This window comes from Balaenoptera physalus (genome assembly GCF_965194825.1).
Source record: "Balaenoptera physalus genome assembly, chromosome: 11".
Lineage (NCBI taxonomy): Eukaryota > Metazoa > Chordata > Mammalia > Artiodactyla > Balaenopteridae > Balaenoptera > Balaenoptera physalus.
Genome location: NC_138896.1, coordinates 72,313,933 through 72,330,616, shown reverse-complemented (window position 1 = coordinate 72,330,616; position 16,684 = coordinate 72,313,933). Strand labels below are relative to the sequence as shown.

Below are 16,684 nucleotides of genomic sequence, written 5' to 3'. Positions count from 1 at the left end.
GTGGGATCTTTCCGCACCAGGGCTCGAACCCATGTCCCCTGCATTGGCAGGCGGATGCTTAACCACTGTGCCACCAGGGAAGTCCCTCACCTGCCTCTTATGTCTTGCTCACCTGCCTGTTGTCTTCATGTTTCGCTCTTGCAGTTCTCCCGTTCGGGACATTCTCAAGAAGATGCCCAAAGGCCCCAAGCAGGTAAGGCTTCCCAGAAACTCAGGCAGTCACCCTCCAACTCTGGCCCGGTCTGAGTATGAATCTGGTCTTCCGAGAGGTCAGGGTCTTGCCAGAGCCCTATCTCCCCTGGAGGACTGAAGCACTTTGGAGCCACCCTGGGAACCCTACTCACTGTACTTCCTGCCTCCTGGTGAGGCATCAGAGATCCTGATCCTGTTCCAACACACCTCCTACCCTCCTCGTTTGCTGCCATCCGGCTTATCAAGCCTGGCTCTGGGGTCTCCTCTGCAGGAGTCCCAGCTCTTGCTGGGTGGCCAGCGCTGTCTGGGAGAGCCTGATGAGGAGCTGGCTGATGCCTTCCCTGTCTTCATCCGGAATGCTGTCCTGGGCCAGAAACAGACCAAGAGGATCAGGGCAGAGCCCTGTCGCAGCACAGATGCAGTGAGTGTGGTTTCCTACAAGTGGCAAGTGCCAGCCTCCTTGGGGGTGGGGCTGGGTGGCCAGCCCCCTGGCCCATTAGCCTGGCCCACTCACCTCTTCTTTCTGCTTTAGGTAAGGACCGGCTTCGATGGACTTGGAGGCCGGACAAAGTTCATCCAGCCTGTATCCTTGTTCTGTAGCATTGGGCTGAGCTGAGCTGTGGCGCCCACATCATCCCTCACCTGTACCCCCAGACCCCAGTCCACCGGTGGCTGCAGCCCCAGGTGTGCAGAGCCAGACCTTACTCAGTATAGCAGGGCTGCCCACCGCCAAGTCTGAGCCTTTCCTGCCCTGCATTCCATTCCAATCTCCTCTTTAGGCCTCTTCCTTGACATTTCCTTCAGACTGACACGACTATGATCCGCCCACTGCCCGTTAAACCCAAGCCCAAGGCCAGGGCTAAGCAGAGACTGGGGGCCAGGACAGTGCTCCCTCCCTCCCAGGCCAAGCTGGACACCTTCCTGTGGTAGTGAGAACAGTGAGTCTGATCAGTGGCCAGATACATGCCTCTGACTTATAGGCCGAGGACTGCTGACTGGCTCGGCGGATGGTTTGGGGGGCATGGCCCCTCTTCTAGGACCAGCCCTGAGGCAAGGATAAACAAGAAGATGGGGATGAAGGTGAGGCCCAGAAACTGTGCTTTTCCTGCACACACACCCTGCCCCACACCCCATCATATTGGATCTCCCTGTGAGAGCTGATGTGATCAGCTCACTGTTCCTGCCGGCAGGGCTTGCTCCTTATTCCAGGCTTCCATTTATAGCCATGATCAGATGTGGCTGGGCTGCTTCTGGTCCTCCAGACCAGGGTTTTTTGTTGACTGTAAGGACCAAAATGCTTGAGGCTTCTCAGGCAGCCTCAGCCTGCCCAAGCTTCTGCCTGTCTCTGACTTGCTGTTGGCCTGGGCCAAGCAGGGTGGGGAATGGGGGATGGTGGTAGGGAGAGGAGGGGGGCCAGATTTCTTTGTGAAATAAAAAAGATAGAGTCTTTTCTTCCTGACTCTGGGAGTGTAAATTTGCACTCACTTTGGAGAACTGTCTGGCATGATTTTCTAAAGCGGGACCTTCACCTAGACCCAGACCCAGCAGCTTCACCCTTAGGCATTTGCCCTCTCATAGGGCACAGGGAGACTGTAGCATGAGTGACATCACCTCATCTTTGTCCACAGTCTCTAACCTGGGCACAGCGCAAAGGCCATAAGCAGGAAAGCGAATGGGTGAACTAGGGTCTAGACACACAGGGAACTCACAGCAAGCACAACAAATAACCAGTGACACCCCCCTCTTCTCCACCTTTCACCTCTGCCAGCCAAATTGCTAGCCTCTGCATCTTAGCTTTAAAAGCACTTTCTCCCAGAAGACTTCCCTTTGAACTCCTAGCTTGGATGAGGACCCCTAAACTTTCCTGTCTCACTACTGGATGGGAGTTCACCTGTTTCTGCAGATCCCAGCATGGACCTGGCACAGGGGAGAATGCTTCAGGCTGAGAGTGCCCAGCTGCTCTCCAGCAGGTGTGGAGGAGCCTTGGGCTTCTTGGGGAGGAAGTGACGCTCTTGGTTATGGGAGTTGGACCCCTCTGGTGCTGCCTTGAGACAAGGACAGTTAGTGAGGGGAAGTGTAGCATCAAGTTAAGGGTGCAGTGGCTGGCTAATAGCTTTCTTATAGATCAGTAATGAACAATATTTTTATTTTTTATTTTTTAAAAAATATTTATTTGACTGTATCAGGTCTTAGTTGCAGCACGTGGGATCTTCGTTGTGGCATGCGAACTCTTAGTTGCGGCACGTGGGATGTAGTTCCCTGACCAGGGATTGAACCTGGGCCCCCTGCATTGGGAACATGGAGTCTTAGCCACTGGACCACCAGGGAAGTCCCAACAATTAAAATTAAAAGCCCAATACCATTTACTTCAGCACCAAAAAAGAAGAAGAAAAAAGAAAACAAATATTTAGGTATAAATCTAACAAAATATGTACAAGATCTCTGTGAGGGAAAACTACAAAACTCTGGGTCTATACATACAATGGAATATTACTCAGCCTTTTAAAAAATTCTGAGGGGCTTCCCTGGTGGTGCAGTGGTTGAGAATCTGCTTGCCAATGCAGGGGACATGGGTTCGAGCCCTGGTCTGGGAAGATCCCACATGCCGCGGAGCAACTAGGCCCGTGAGCCACAACTGCTGAGCCTGCGCGTCTGGAGCCTGTGCTCCGCAACAAGAGAGGCCGCGGTAGTGAGAGGCCCGTGCACCGCGATGAAGAGTGGCCCCCACTTGCCACAACTAGAGAAAGCCCTCGCACAGAAATGAAGACCCAACACAGCCATAAATAAATAAATAAATAAATAAATTTTAAAAAAAATAGTAAAAAAAAAAAAAATCTGAAACATGCTATAACATAGATGAACCTTGAAGACATTAAGCTAAGTGAAATAATCCAGGCACAGAGGACAAATACTGTATAATTCCATTTATATGAGATACCTAGAGTAGTCAAATTCATAGAGACAGAAAGTAGAATGGTTGTTGCCACGGGTGGGGAAGGAGGGAAAGGGAAGTTATTGTTTAATGGGTTGAGAGTTTCAGTTTAGGAGGATGAAGTTCTGGAGATGAATGGTGGTGACGGTGGTACAACAATGTGAATGTCTTTAATGCTACTGAACCGTACATTTAAAGATGTTAAAATGGTAAATTTCATTTTATGCATATTTTAATCACAATAAAAAAAAGGACCGAAATTCTGATACATGCTATAACCTAGATGAATGTTGAAAAGGTATGCTAAGTGAAATAAACCAGACACAAAAGGGCAAATACTTTATGATTCCACCTACATTAGGTACCTAGAATAGGCAAAGTCATAGAGACAAAATAGAATAGAAGCCCTAGGGAAACAGGGGATCTAAGATTGTTGAAGAGTTACTGTTCAATGGATACAGTATTTCTCTTTGGGATAAAGAAAAAGTTCTGGAAATAGTGGTGATGGTTACACAATATTGTGAATGTACTTAATGCCACCGAATTGTACATTTAAAAATGGTTAAAACCACAATTTTAAAAAATCTATCTATTTCCATTTTAATAAGAGTTAAAAAAAATCAGGAATGGATGTTGAATTTCATCAAATGCCTTTTGGTATCTATTTGAAGATACCACTTACTTCAGAATCTGGCCCTGGTTTCTGTACCTAGTATGTATAACACAGCCAATAAATGTTCACTGAATGAAAAAAAAAAAACACACACAATTACCTACTACTTTACACCCTCTAGGATGGCTATAATTTGGAAAAAAAAAAAAGGAAAACCAGTTTGGCCATGATGTGGAGATCACTTCTGTACATTGCTTGTGGAAAATAGCTTGTTGGTCTGTCAAAAAATTAAACATAGAATTACCATGTGACCCAGCAATTCTACTCCTAGACATACACACAAAAGAATTGAAAACAAGTACTCAAATACTTGTTCAAGAACAATCGTAGTAGCACTATTCATAATATCCAAAAGGTATAAACAACTCAAATGTCAACAGGTGACTGGATAACAAATTGTGATATATTTCTCTGATGGAATATTATTCAGCCATAAAAAGGAATGATGTACTGATACATGCTACAATTTGGATTAACCTCAAAAAGATTATGTTAAGTGAAGGAAAACAGATACCAAAGGTCACATTTTGTATGATTCCTTTTATATAAAATATCCAGAATGGGCAAATGCCTAGCGACCGAAAGCACATAAGTGTTTGCCAGGGGGTGAGATGTGGCATGTGGGATGGGTAGCAATTATTTAACATGGTCGTGGTGTTTTTCAGTGGGTGATGAAGTCTTGAAACTAGAGAGAGATGGTGGTTGCACAACATTGTCAATACACTAAATGCCACTACATTGTATACTTTAAAATGGTTATTTTAATGTTGTATGGATTTTACCTCAATTTAAAAAAAAGAATTTATGATAGCACCTGGTTTAGCTATTGTGGAGTTTTGTGGGGAGCTGTGGTCCATCTTCTAAAGAACTGGCCCCAAGTTCCTAAGAAGGCAGAAGGGGACATCTGTGGGTGAAAGGTACACAGGACCTCTCTTTTCTATTTTTGCAGCTTCCTCTGAGTCTATAATTATTTCAAAATAAAAGTTTAAATGACAAATAAGGACATGTGATCATGGCTGCCCCATGCCTCCCACTCTCAGGGCTGGCACTCAGAGACTGAGAATCCTCTTTGAGTCCTGGCACTCATCAGTGAGAGATCCTGACTGGCCACCTAGGGCTGCCAACTGTCCTGACCAGGCAGCTGTGGGCAGAGGGGAATCCCTGATCCCTGAGGAGATGGCTTAGGGGCACGCAGGCACTCTCAAAGATGCTAGGCTCCACCCCAAGTCTGTAGTTTAAGCCCTGGATGTGGGACAGCGTAATCCATAAGCTCTCACAGCCTCTGGGACTGGCTCTGCCCTCTAGGGTCTCTAAGTCTCTGTGTGTGGTTAGGAGACCAGGCAAGTCCTCAGGACAAGGGAGTTCCCATCGGTACTCTGTGGGCAGGAAGCCCATCCAGGCAGGGGCCCCTAAGGGGGATAGGGGCCTGAGGTTTCAGGACATCTAGGGAGCTACAGGAGACCGCATGGATCCCTCCTATGGCCCTGTCGCCTTCCTCAAGAGAAATACCTGCTCTCCCAGAGGGGGAACAGATCCAGGAATTCTGTCCTACCTTGCCAGTGCCCTAGGGCTGCCAGAACTCTTCTTTGCCAGGCTAGGCTGTGCTGGACAGGCTGGAGGCAGGACCAGGAGCCTGCTCAGTCTAGCTTCACTTTCACTTTTGCTTTGCCCGGAAATGACAGAGGAGCCAGGAAGAAAGCTGTGACCGGCAGTGTGCTTCACTCCTTAGCCTTAGTGCCTGTTTGCACTGGCTCCTGCTGGCACTGCCTGCCACACAGAGACCCTATCTGTAAGCGCTGCAGCCTGTTTTCCGGCCCCAGGCCTCAGGATGGATGTCTTGGAGACCTCCAAGTCGCTGGATGAAGAGCTGTACTCGCGGCAGCTGTGAGGCCCGAGGTGGGGAGGAGAGCGGGGTGGCCTTCTGACTTCTGATCTCCAATCGCCTGCCCTCTTACTTCCCACCCACAGGTATGTGCTGGGCTTGCCAGCCATGCAGAGGATTCAGGGAGCCAAGGTGCTACTGTCAGGCCTGCAGGGCCTGGGGGCTGAGGTGGCCAAAAACCTGGTCCTGATGGGCGTGGGCAGTCTCACTCTTCATGATCCCCACCCTACCTGCTGGTCTGACCTGTCTGCCCAGGTGAGGGTCCTGGGGGGCTATGGGTTTCCAGACCATAGCCCTTGGGGATAGGGCCCAAGAGAAAACTCCTTGCTAAAGCCAGACTGGGTCTCTCTTTAGTTTTTCCTCTCAGAGCAGGACTTGGGAAGGAGCAGGGCTGAGGCATCTCAAGAACTTCTGGCTAAGCTCAATGGAGCTGTTCAGGTGTGCATCCACACAGGTGACATCACCGAGGACCTGCTGCTGGACTTCCAGGTACCCTCCCAGCCCTACTCTCCAGGCCAGCCCAGTGTCCTCCTCCAGCCTTTAGCAGCAGGGTGGGCTTGAAGTGGTTCTGGCCCTGCTGATCATGAGGTCCACCCAGGTGGTGGTGCTGACTGCCTCGGAGCTACAGGAGCAGCTGAAGGTGGGCACCATTTGCCATAAACACGGAGTCTGCTTTCTGGTGGCTGACACCCGAGGCCTCGTGGGGTGAGATGGCTTACCTAGCCTGCCACATCACAGGCAGCAACTGGTCCCAGTGCTGTCCCCAGCTCCAGGCTTGCTCTAGAGCCCCTCCACCCAACCTCAGGCCTGTCCCAGCATCCCCTCTTGATTATACAGTCCCCAGTCCCATTTGTCTGCTTCCTCTACCCCAGCCTCCAGACTTGATCCAGTAAACCCTTCAAACTCCAGCTTCCAAGCCTCTCCCAGCATTCTTTTCCCAATTCCTCAGGGCTTGCCCTAGTGTACGTCACCCTTCACCACAACTGTGGCAGTTAACCACTGAGCCATCTCAGCGACCCCTCCCACCCCACCACAGGCAGTTGTTCTGTGACTTCGGTGAGGACTTCACTGTGCAGGACCCTACAGAGGCAGAACCCCTGATGGCTGCCATCCAGCACATCTCCCAGGTGGGTGCTAATGTGGGGGGTGCTCACCTACTAAGGAGGGGCTGCCAGAGCCTGTGGAATGCAGGGACAGGCAGCCCTGAGCAAGCCACCTCTTATCCAGGGCTCCCCTGGCATTCTCACTCTGAGAGAAGAGGCTGATGCCCACCGCTTCAACAGTGGGGATTTGGTGACTTTCTCAGGCATTGAGGGCATGGTGGAGCTCAACGGCTGTGCTCCTCGGCCTCTCCACGTGCAGAGTTAAGTCAACCCCACTCCAACTCCAGGCTCAGTGCCCAGGTCCCCACTGGGGGTGGACACAACCTGGTCCTTGGAGATAAGTTCTCCCTCCCCCTTCCTCAGGGTGGAGCAACATCAAGAATGTAGATGCAAGACAGGATGGGGTGTGGGGAACTACTCAGGTTCAGAGGGCATACTGACCAGGCTCGATCTCCCCTAGGGGATGGGACCTTGGAGATTGGGGACACAACAACTTTCTCTCGTTACTTGCGTGGTGGGGCTGTCACTGAGGTCAAGAGACCCAAGACTGTGAGCCACGTGAGTTCAAGTGCATCTGAGGTTGGGGAGCTTGGGTGCCTCGAGGGACCCACAGTGTTCTGGACATGACCCTGAACCAAGTGCCCCCTGCAGGAGCCCCTGGACACAGCCCTGCTTCAGCCCCGTGTTGTGGCCCAGAGTCCCCAGGAAGTTCACCGTGCCCACTGCCTGCATCAGGCCTTCCATGCACTGCACAAGTTTCAGCAGCTCCATGGCCGCCCTCCTAAGCCCTGGGATCCTGTGAGTGGCCCCGTTGCCCCTCCCTCCAGCCTCTGTCTTAACGGGGCCTCACCTACCAGGAGGCAACAATGACTGTCTTACAGATCCAAGACTGAATCCAGAAGCAGTTTCCCACTCATATAAAGGAGATGATAAACACTATCTATAGACCAGAGGTTGGATCCATAGAAGGGCCAAGCACAAAGCCTGGGGACCCATGCTACTCCTAACCCCTAAGATCTGGCCTGGAAGGTGCCCCCAGGTTGGGGAAGCCTCCAGGGCCATTGTCTGGCACCGGGCATCCGCTAGTGGGGCCCTCCCACTCAGGCTTCTGCTTCCTCTTCTGTGGAACAGGGTGGTTGGCTGCCTGAAGGATTCAAATGCGGAGTGGAGCTCAAGCTGGGGCTGCTTTACCCACAGAGTTCTACCCGATAGGTTGATGCAGAGATGGTGGTGGACCTAGCCCAGGCCCTGGAATCACTGAAGGGGACGGAAGGAGAGCCTTTGGAAGAGCAGCTGGATAAGGCTCTGGTGCGGACAGTTGCCCTGAGCAGTGCTGGTGGCTTGAGCCCCATGGCAGCCGTGCTGGGTGCAGTGGCTGCTCAGGAAGTGCTGAAGGTGGGCACAGGCAGAGGCAGGGCGGGGCTGGGAAGGGTGCAGAGGTCGGTGTGGGTGCCACAGGGTGCCCAATACCAGATAGCAGCCCTGGGAGCTTCACCAACCTGGGTGCAGCCCTCAGCCAGGATCTGAGGGGATTAGGAGGTGGGAAGAGTCCCCAGACTGAAGTGCTGACTTCTAGGCAGTCTCCAAGAAGTTTATGCCCCTGGACCAGTGGCTGTACTTTGATGCCCTTGATTGCCTTCCAGAAGATGAGGAGCCCTTTCCCAATCCTGAGGACTATGCACCGGTGAGAACCTGGGGTAGGGGTGCAAGCCTTATCCAAACTCAGAACTGGGGGAGAAAGAGGAAGAAGGGTCCCGAGATCCTGACCTGGAAAACTGGGTGCAGGAGGGAGATGCAGCACAGGCCAGTGGCCATCACTGACCCCTGTCTGTGTCCCCTAGAGAGACTGCCGCTATGACGGGCAAATTGCAGTGTTTGGGGCCGGTTTTCAGGAGAAGCTGAGCCACCAGCACTACCTCCTGGTGAGCTATGTGGTGAGGTTGGGAGTATGTGGAAGGGCAAGGCCTGGCCCTCTGGCTAAGGTTGCTCCTGCTGGCAGGTGGGTGCTGGCGCTATCGGCTGCGAGCTGCTCAAAGGCTTTGCCCTAGTGGGCCTGGGTGCCAGCGGCAGTGGGGGCGTGACTGTTGCTGACATGGACCACGTGGAGCGCTCCAACCTCAGCCGGCAGTTTCTCTTCAGGCCCCAGGACTTTGGTGTGAGTGCCGACCCGTCCCCACACCCGTGTCCTGGACTGTCCTCCCACAATGCGCCCCTTCCCCCACCCAACGTCTTCCTGCTTTCTTCTCAGAGGCCAAAGGCGGAGGTGGCTGCAGAGGCCGCTCACCGCCTGAACTCAGATTTGCAGGTGACCCCGCTCACCTACCAGCTGGATCTTACTACAGAGCACATCTATGGGGACAACTTCTTCTCCAGTGTGGATGGCGTGGCTGCTGCCCTGGACAGTTTCCAGGCCCGTGAGTGCTCAAGCCTAGAACTCACCCCTTGTCCGAGGCTGTGCCAGCCCCACTTCTGACCCTCTGCCCACCTCGCCAGGGCGCTATGTGGCTGCTCGCTGCACCCACTATCTGAAGCCACTACTGGAGGCGGGCACCAAGGGCACCTTGGGCAGTGCTTGTGTGTTCATACCACACGTGACTGAGGACTACAGAGCCCCCGCCTCCGCTGCAGCTTCTGAGGATGCCTCCTACCCTGTCTGCACCGTGCGGCACTTCCCCAGCACAACCGAGCACACCTTGCAGGTGGGAAGAACCCCAGAGACTCCTACCCACCTGGCTCAGTCCTCAGCTGCAGACCTCTTTGCCAACCGGCACCTCATGGTTCCTCCCTCCCCTCACAGTGGGCCCGGGATGAGTTTGAAGGACTTTTCCGTCTGTCTGCCGAGACCATCAACTGCCACCAACAGTAAGACCGCCAACAAGGGTGAATGGGAGTCCAGGCTCCCTAACACCAAGAGGCTTAGGGCTTAGCCTCAAACTTTCTCCTCTGTTCGCAGGGCATTCACGTCTCTGGCACACTTGGATGAGTCACAGGTGCTGACCCTGCAGCAGGTGGTGCTGGGTGTCCTGAGAGAGCGTCCACAGACCTGGCAAGACTGCGTGCTTTGGGCCCTTGGCCAGTGGCAACTCTGCTTCCATTATGGCATCACACAGCTGCTGAGCCGCTTCCCACCCGACAAAGTGGGTGGCTAGGGGTCAGGAGGCTGAGGGCTCAGGGTGACCCGGCTGAGCCCAGCAGCCTCCATTTCCCTAGGTGCTAGAGGATGGAACTCTTTTCTGGTCGGGTCCCAAACAGTGTCCCCGGCCCTTGGAGTTTGACGCCAGCCAAGTGAGTGGAGTCCCTTGACGGCCCTGAGATGGGAATATGGCCCCTCAGAGCGGAGGTGGGCACCTCTATATTTTGTAGAGATGCACAGATGCTGAGAGGGAGAGAGCCGTGTTTGTGCATATGTGGGTGTCCACATGGGAGGCAGAGGCAGGCACTCAAACAGATCCACAAATGGGCGGTGACCCCCACCCCATGCACCCACACAAGCTCGCTCAAGCCCATGCAGCCACCCCTGCTCTTGGTCTCACTGCAGGACACGCATCTCCTCTACGTGCTAGCGGCTGCCAACCTGTATGCCCAGATGCATGGGCTGCCTGGCTCACGGGACCAGACTGCGTTCAGGCGACTGCTGAAGTTGCTGCCATTGCCTGACCCACAGGACTTAGCCCCCATTTTTGCTAGTGACCTGGAGCTGGCTTCGGCTTATGCTGAGTTTGGTGAGGTCCCTGACCCTGGCCCCCCGTGCTGCCACCCAAAGGCCTGACCCTCCTCAGCCTGTGCTGCAGAAAGAAGACGGGGTCTGGGGGCCCTGAAGCCAACTCAATACCTCTCAGGCCCTCTGACCTTGCTTCTCTCTAGCCTTGGGTTCATCCTCTGGCCCCTCAGTAGGTCCTCTCCCTGCTGCCTACCCCACCCACACCCCACTCCCCCACCCCCATTCCTTTGGCAGACTCTCAGCCAAAAAAAACAAAAACAAAAACCAAACAAACAAAAGAACACAAACCACTGGGCCCTAGGGAGCAACTAGCTGTGGCCCCCAGATGAGAACAGAGTCACATAGGTGTGCATGGGCACACACACACACACAAGTGAGGGCTGGGGCTGCTGGAGAGGAGATTGCACCATCCATCAAGGGGTCTCCCTGAAAGTGGTAAGTGATAGGCTTGGCAGGGACCAAGGATAGGCAGCAGGCTCCAGAAGAGTGCAGGACATGGGGGCTAAGGACTGCCCCAACACCCCCTTCCCCTGACAGGCCCTGAGCAGTCGAAGAAACTGCATGAAGCCCTGGAAATCTGGACTGTGGGCCCTCCCCTGGAACCCTTGACATTTGAGAAGGTGGGAGCCCAAGTGGGGGTGAAGGGCGGGGCGAGAGAGGTTGTTGGGGAAGGTCAAGAGCCTTAAAGAAGGTAGCTTTGAAGCCCCTTGGCCTGAGTTTTCCTCCCAGAAGGACCCCAGACGCAGCTCATCTTCCCCGAGCCTCAGCCTCCTTATCTGTTAAGTGGGGAGATGTGAGCATCCACCCCACCGAATTGTGTGAAGAGCTGTGCAGTGGCACAGGGTCGGCTGAGGTGAGGGGCACTGGGACAATGTTAATACTACTGTGCCTTGGGCCTCACAGGACGATGATTTCCATGTGGATTTTGTGGCGGCAGCGGCGAGCCTGCGAGCTCAGAACTATGGGATCCCACCAGCAGACCGCACCAAGGTACCCTGCCCCTTGGGGCTCAGGCCTGGAGGTGGGGGTCAAACCCTAACCTTATGCCTTGGGCCCAGACCAAATCTCCTGTCCTTGGCAGACCAAGCGAATTGTGGGCCGGATTACCCCAGCCATTGCCACTACTACGGCAGCTGTGGCTGGCCTGGTGGGCCTGGAGCTGTATAAGGTGGTGGGCAGCCCACGGCCCCGCAGTGCCTTTCGCCACAGCTACCTGAACCTGGCTGAAAACTACTTTAGCCGCTGGGTACCTCACGCCCCAGCCATCCAGGAGGTGAGCCCTTGACACCCCACCCATACCAGACCTGAGTTTTCCCTGCACCTACCCAAACAGGCCCTACTTTAGCTTCAGGCTCTCATCAGGACCCAGACTCTGGGGGAGTCCTCAAGACTCCCTCCAGTCGCCTCCCTGCTGCAAAGCCAGGCTGGGACCTGTCAGACACAGGAAGCAGCCGTCAGCCACCCCCACCCCCCAACAGTCCGGGTCTGGGGGAGCTGCAGCTTTAACTCATTAGTGGAGCCAGACATCCCCCGCAGTTCCCTCCTTCCCAGGAGCGCCCCTGAGGGGGAGGGGGAATAGGGCCCTAGCCCCAAACAGAGCCTAATATCGGCCTGCAAACATGGGGATCCTGGCCCTCCCCCTCGACCTGAGTTAAAGGGCACTGAGCTCACCACCACCGGTGTGGGGTGTGCAGCCCTGTGGGGATGTATGCATTCATGTCACAGGTGTGAGTGCACACAGGTCCGGGCATCCCTGGCCCTGTGGTGTGTGGGCATGGAGGGAGCATGCTTGCACATCTGTGTGCCAGATGGGACTGCAGGGCTCTTTCACAATGTGGGCTCGCATGTGTGTGCATGTGAGTACACGTGGGCTTGTGTACATGTGTGTTCCTTCAAGTGTAGGGCTATGAATGCCCCTGGCTGTGTGCCCAGGTTCTGCGATAGTTGGCATTTCCTTAGGGCAGAGAAGAGGGTACAGAGAGAATTCCCTCACCGGGGGAGAGGGGAGAGGTCATGGGCCAGCACTGGGCTTTTGCTGAGCAGCCCTGGGGTCCCTCAGGGCACAGCACACAGAGCCCCTTTGTGAGGGGCCCCTCCTCTAGCTAGAACACAAGCTGCCTTTGTCCGTGGAGGAGGGGGAGGGGAAGGGTCCCCCATCTCACCTCTGGCCTCGTCTCAGCTTGACCCCACTGTGTTTTCTGGGGAGCTGGCAGAACTCCTGTCTTGGTCCCTGGCTGCCTGCCACCCTTATGCCCTCAGCTCTGGGTACCAGAACCCCAAGACTCCAGAAATAAGGAAGGAACAAAGGAACAGGAAGAGGAGTCCTCTGTGGACTGTGTTCCTGCTAGAGTCACTGTGCCCCTTGCCATGCGCCCATGAGTAGTCCAAGGCCCTGGTGGTAAAGGATTAGGGGACAGGATTTACCCCACCCCCAGCATCCAGCCTTGCATTTGAGGAACAAGCAGCTTTATCAGAGACTGCAGCGGCCCTGCTCCTGCTTCCTCAGGAAGCATTGCCCCCCCAACACACACACACACACACACACACACACACACACACACACACACACACACACAACCAGCCCGTGTGATGGATCGCCTGTTTCCCTGTGTGGGGGCCCCGTAGCCCCATTTCCTGTGCTGGCCCCAGCATGGGCGGGGAGGGTGTTGAGATTCTGGGCCCAGATCCCACCTTCCACCCCCACCCCCTGGCTTCTGCTTCCTGCCTCTAGTCCAGCTCCTCCCCTAGGAAAGGGGCCATAAGCTATTGGTAACTGGGGTAGGGGGAGGGTGTGTGTGTAAGAAGCTTCTCACTCCTCCCCACTACCGCCCCCCAGTTCCATCACTGGAAGTGGACCTGTTGGGACCGCCTGGAAGTACCTGCTGGGGAGCCCGAGAGGACCCTGGAGTCACTGCTGGCCCATGTCCAGGTGTGCCCCATTCCTGCCCTTCCCCCAGGTCTGGCCCAGCCTGGCCCAGCTGGCACCTAACCTGTCTCTCTCTAGAAACTAAATGGGCTGAGGGTGAGGATGCTGCTGCACGGGAAGGCCCTGCTCTACTCAGCAGGATGGTCTCCTGAAAAGCAGGACCAGCACCTGTCCCGCAGGTGAGCCCACACCTGGCTTTAACCTCATTCTGTCCCTGGAGGTGGGAGGTGGGGGACAAGCAGCCTTTCCTCTTCCCAATCCCATTTGGGCCCCTCACACCTTCCTGAAGTTTTCTTTTGCCAAATGGAGCCAGCAAATGGGCTGGGGGTGGGGTGAGGGCCAAGAGCCTGAGGAGAGGCCTCTAGGAGCTGCCTGCTTGGCCAGGCCCACCAGCTCACGCCCTGCTCAGCTCCCCTTTCACGGCCCTCTCCCAGAGGACTCACAGCTTCCTGCCTCCTGCCCACCCCGCCAGCCGCTCCTAAAATAGTTTCAGATGTTTCCTGTCTTGGGCTGCTCCTGCTCCTGGCTTGGGCTCCTTATGGCCCGCCAACACCCTATAGTCCATGCTAGGACACTCTCTGCCTGCCACCGCTCACCTACCCAATCTCCCCACCCCTCTCCCCCCCATGCCACCAGGGTGACGGATCTGGTGCTGGAGGTGACACGCCAGGTGCCTGAGCCTGGGCAGCGGGTGCTGGTATTGGAGCTCAGCTATGAGGGTGAGAAGGAGGACGTTACCTTCCCACCCTTGCACTACAAGCTGTGACAAGGCAGCAGCCCCACCACCCAGCTCTGTTGAGCCATGCATCCCAAGCCCACGGTAGGCGCTTAATAAATGCTTGTTGAAGGAAGGTGTAAGTGGACAGGATGGATGATGGAACACGGGGCAGACACATGGGGTGTGACATGGACATGACAGGGACCCCTGCAGGGAGGGAAAAGGCTCTTTAGATTTGCCTGCCTGAGTTGTGCCTTGCAGGACTGAGGCTGCCTCCTGGAGCCTCAGGGGTATGGAACCAGGACAGTGCAGAGAAAGGCCTTTATTGTCCCAGGCTGGAGGGCAGGGTCAGAGGTAGCTGACAACATCATTGCAGATGATGGGCTGGCGACTGCGGCAACTCATGAGGGCTGCAAAGCGTGAGACATCTGCAGGCAGTTCGGGTTCCGGGCGAGGTGGGCATGACAGTCGCTTTCCTGCCACTGCTGCCCGGCGTGCCCTGGCCAGCTGGCGCCGCAGCTGCTCAGAGAGGCCAAGCAGGAACTGGGGGGGCCGGGCACGGGCACGGGGCCCACCCCCACTGTCCCCCTCACCTGCTGCCTCGGGCAGCTCCATCCAGTTGTGCACCAAGTCAGCAAAACAGTTGTCCCCCAGCACCAGGGGCTGGCGACTACGACCTCTGCTAAGCAGGGCTGCTGTCCAGTCCTCAGCTTCCAGCCCCTGCCAGTGCTCCAGGCAGGCATCTGGGGTGGACTTGGGCCGTGGTCGGTGGGCAGGTGGTACACTGGCCGCAGGAGCTCTGCCAGGCAGGGGGATGCCACTGGCCGAGAGGCGCTGTCTACGGGGGTGCCATGCTGAGGGTGGTGGATGCTGGAGTACAGGCAGCTCTTCCTCTCTCCATGTGCTGCCTGACACCTCTGAGAAGCCAGAGTCCCAGTCTAGGGCATGCTCCCTGGGGCCCCCCAAGGCTGCACCCCTGTCTCCTGTCACCACAGCTTCTTCCTCCTCTTCCTCCACACCACAGGCTGAGTCCTCTTCCAAGGCATCTGAGGCCCTGAGCCGGTGCTTGAGCCGCATGCCTGGGCCAGGTTTGGGGGGTTGCGGAAGGGGGCCAGGCATTGGGGGTGAGTCTGTGTCCCGGCCACACAGCTGTGGAGGAAGAGAGGGCAGAAGTCGAAGGAGCAGTGCTTGTCACCCCTGTCTGCCTGGTCAGGCCAATTCCAAAACAGAAGGCCCAGGAGGGCTGGATTGGCCTGCAGGCCTAAGCAGCAAAGCCTCTAGTGGGCACAGGGCCGGCATGGGGCGCTGGCACACGAAGCTCGTGTGGCTCCCATCGGCCGACCTGGTGGCAGTCCGGCAGGCTGCAGCACGCAGCGCCGGGCAAGTCGGTACCCGCCACCAGGGCGGGAGGCAGGGTTGCGGGCCTGCATTGGGAAGTAAGTCCTGCTCAGGGCTGGGGGGTGGGCATCCTGTGCCTCTTGAGGGATTCAGCTCCCCAAAGCCCGCAGCGTCTTTCAGAGAAGAATAGAGCACCTGCCAGGTGGGGTATAGAGGACAGAGGTACAGGCCAGCCTGGAATAGGAGGCATCCATAGCAGCACCACACCTCTTTAGTCCCTCGCAGCCCCCTGCTCCGCCCCACAAGAAGTTTCTCCCACCAACTTCCTCCGCCGCGCCGGCAGCACGGCCAGCTGGGCGGCTGTTACTTGATGCCCAGCACAGCTTCCAACCGTCCGAAACCCGACGCGGGCCATCTGGGCCATCTGCGTCGCCCCGCCCCCATCCTGTCTTGGATGGGCACTCAGGAGAGCCCCCCCACCCGAGTGCCGTTCGGGCAGGAAGGCAGCCGAGCACCCCACACACGTCCTCACAAGCCACAACCGCTCCCAAGCCTCACCAGTTCCCAGCGGAGCTGGCCCAGGAAACTGTCAAGCCGAGCACTGTGCATGCCCGTTCCGGAGCCCCCGCCAGGCCTGCCAATTCCTCTTCGAACTTCAGCGAGAGGGGTGCGGAGAGGGCCCCGCGGGCCGGCCAGCGGCGCCCTTACCCTCCGCCTGCTTCCGCGGCTCCTCCCTCTCCCTAGCTCCCGCCGTCGCTGCCGCCCCAACATCTGGCAGCCCCGCCCCGCCCCTAGCGCCGCAGCCAATGGGGCTGGGGCGAGGCTGATGTGGCCCCGCCCCCGGACTCTGCCGGGTGGGTGAGCCGGACGCCCACTACCCACTCCACAGCAGCTCTGGGGGGAGGGGCAGGACTATAGCTGGAAGCTGGGCCGCGTCCGGCCCCTGACTACCCAAAGTCCCGGGCCGTTGAGCTGACTCCGGGTTCGCTGCATGACCCAGGACAAGTCGCTGCCCTGCGGTAGCCTCAGCTTCCCCATTTTTCCCAGGATAGAGTTGTGGTCCCTCCCGCGCGGGTTCCCCGGCTGCGCCCTTGAGCGGGCAGAGCGCCCCCAATCGTCGGATTCGGCACTGATGTGGCCCACTCGCGGTTCGACCCACTGAATCCGCTCCTGGAGCCGGCCTTGACAGTCCCTGGAAG

At 56.2% G+C, this 16,684-nt stretch overlaps 3 protein-coding genes and 1 long non-coding RNA gene across 7 annotated transcripts in view; 2 read left to right on the top strand and 2 right to left on the bottom strand.

The window, feature by feature from the left end:
* The window catches only part of TRAIP (TRAF interacting protein), a 28,584-nt gene extending 25,194 nt beyond the window's left edge, over nt 1–3,390 (top strand). For both annotated transcript variants that reach the window (XM_082413662.1, XM_082413661.1), the window contains 4 exons: nt 145–193; nt 464–613; nt 725–775; nt 997–3,390. In XM_082413662.1, the coding sequence (XP_082269788.1) occupies nt 145–193; nt 464–613; nt 725–775; nt 997–1,122 (376 nt within the window). In that variant the 3' untranslated portion in view covers nt 1,123–3,390. The remainder of the gene's footprint in view (nt 1–144; nt 194–463; nt 614–724; nt 776–996) is intronic.
* A 488-nt stretch (nt 3,391–3,878) lies between these two features.
* Nucleotides 3,879–5,445, bottom strand: LOC309638105. Its single transcript, XR_014251004.1, has 3 exons — nt 5,350–5,445; nt 4,612–4,758; nt 3,879–4,014 (listed from the first exon to the last, which is right to left on the bottom strand). It is a non-coding gene; the product is annotated as an uncharacterized lncRNA (long non-coding RNA).
* A 34-nt stretch (nt 5,446–5,479) lies between these two features.
* On the top strand, nt 5,480–14,280 carry UBA7 (ubiquitin like modifier activating enzyme 7). Of its 3 annotated transcripts, none has more exons than XM_082413623.1 (24): nt 5,480–5,681; nt 5,766–5,934; nt 6,034–6,168; nt 6,278–6,384; nt 6,716–6,806; nt 6,907–7,042; nt 7,243–7,340; nt 7,434–7,580; nt 7,995–8,177; nt 8,359–8,466; nt 8,624–8,704; nt 8,782–8,937; nt 9,031–9,196; nt 9,276–9,481; nt 9,580–9,644; nt 9,736–9,919; nt 9,993–10,067; nt 10,321–10,504; nt 11,041–11,123; nt 11,407–11,493; nt 11,585–11,776; nt 13,340–13,432; nt 13,508–13,608; nt 14,066–14,280. In XM_082413623.1, the coding sequence occupies exons 1-24, from the start codon at nt 5,626–5,628 to the stop codon at nt 14,193–14,195; spliced, it is 3,033 nt and encodes a 1,010-aa protein (XP_082269749.1). In that variant the 5' UTR covers nt 5,480–5,625; the 3' UTR covers nt 14,196–14,280. The 3 variants fall into 3 exon arrangements, with proteins under 3 accessions (XP_082269749.1, XP_082269751.1, XP_082269750.1); XM_082413624.1 differs by having other exon boundaries at nt 5,484–5,681; nt 6,052–6,168; XM_082413625.1 differs by lacking the exon at nt 7,434–7,580.
* Nucleotides 14,281–14,454: 174 nt separating this feature from the next.
* On the bottom strand, nt 14,455–16,255 carry INKA1 (inka box actin regulator 1). Its single transcript, XM_082413670.1, has 2 exons — nt 16,044–16,255; nt 14,455–15,296 (listed from the first exon to the last, which is right to left on the bottom strand). The coding sequence occupies exons 1-2, from the start codon at nt 16,092–16,094 to the stop codon at nt 14,496–14,498; spliced, it is 852 nt and encodes a 283-aa protein (XP_082269796.1). The 5' UTR covers nt 16,095–16,255; the 3' UTR covers nt 14,455–14,495.
* Nucleotides 16,256–16,684: the final 429 nt, after the last annotated feature.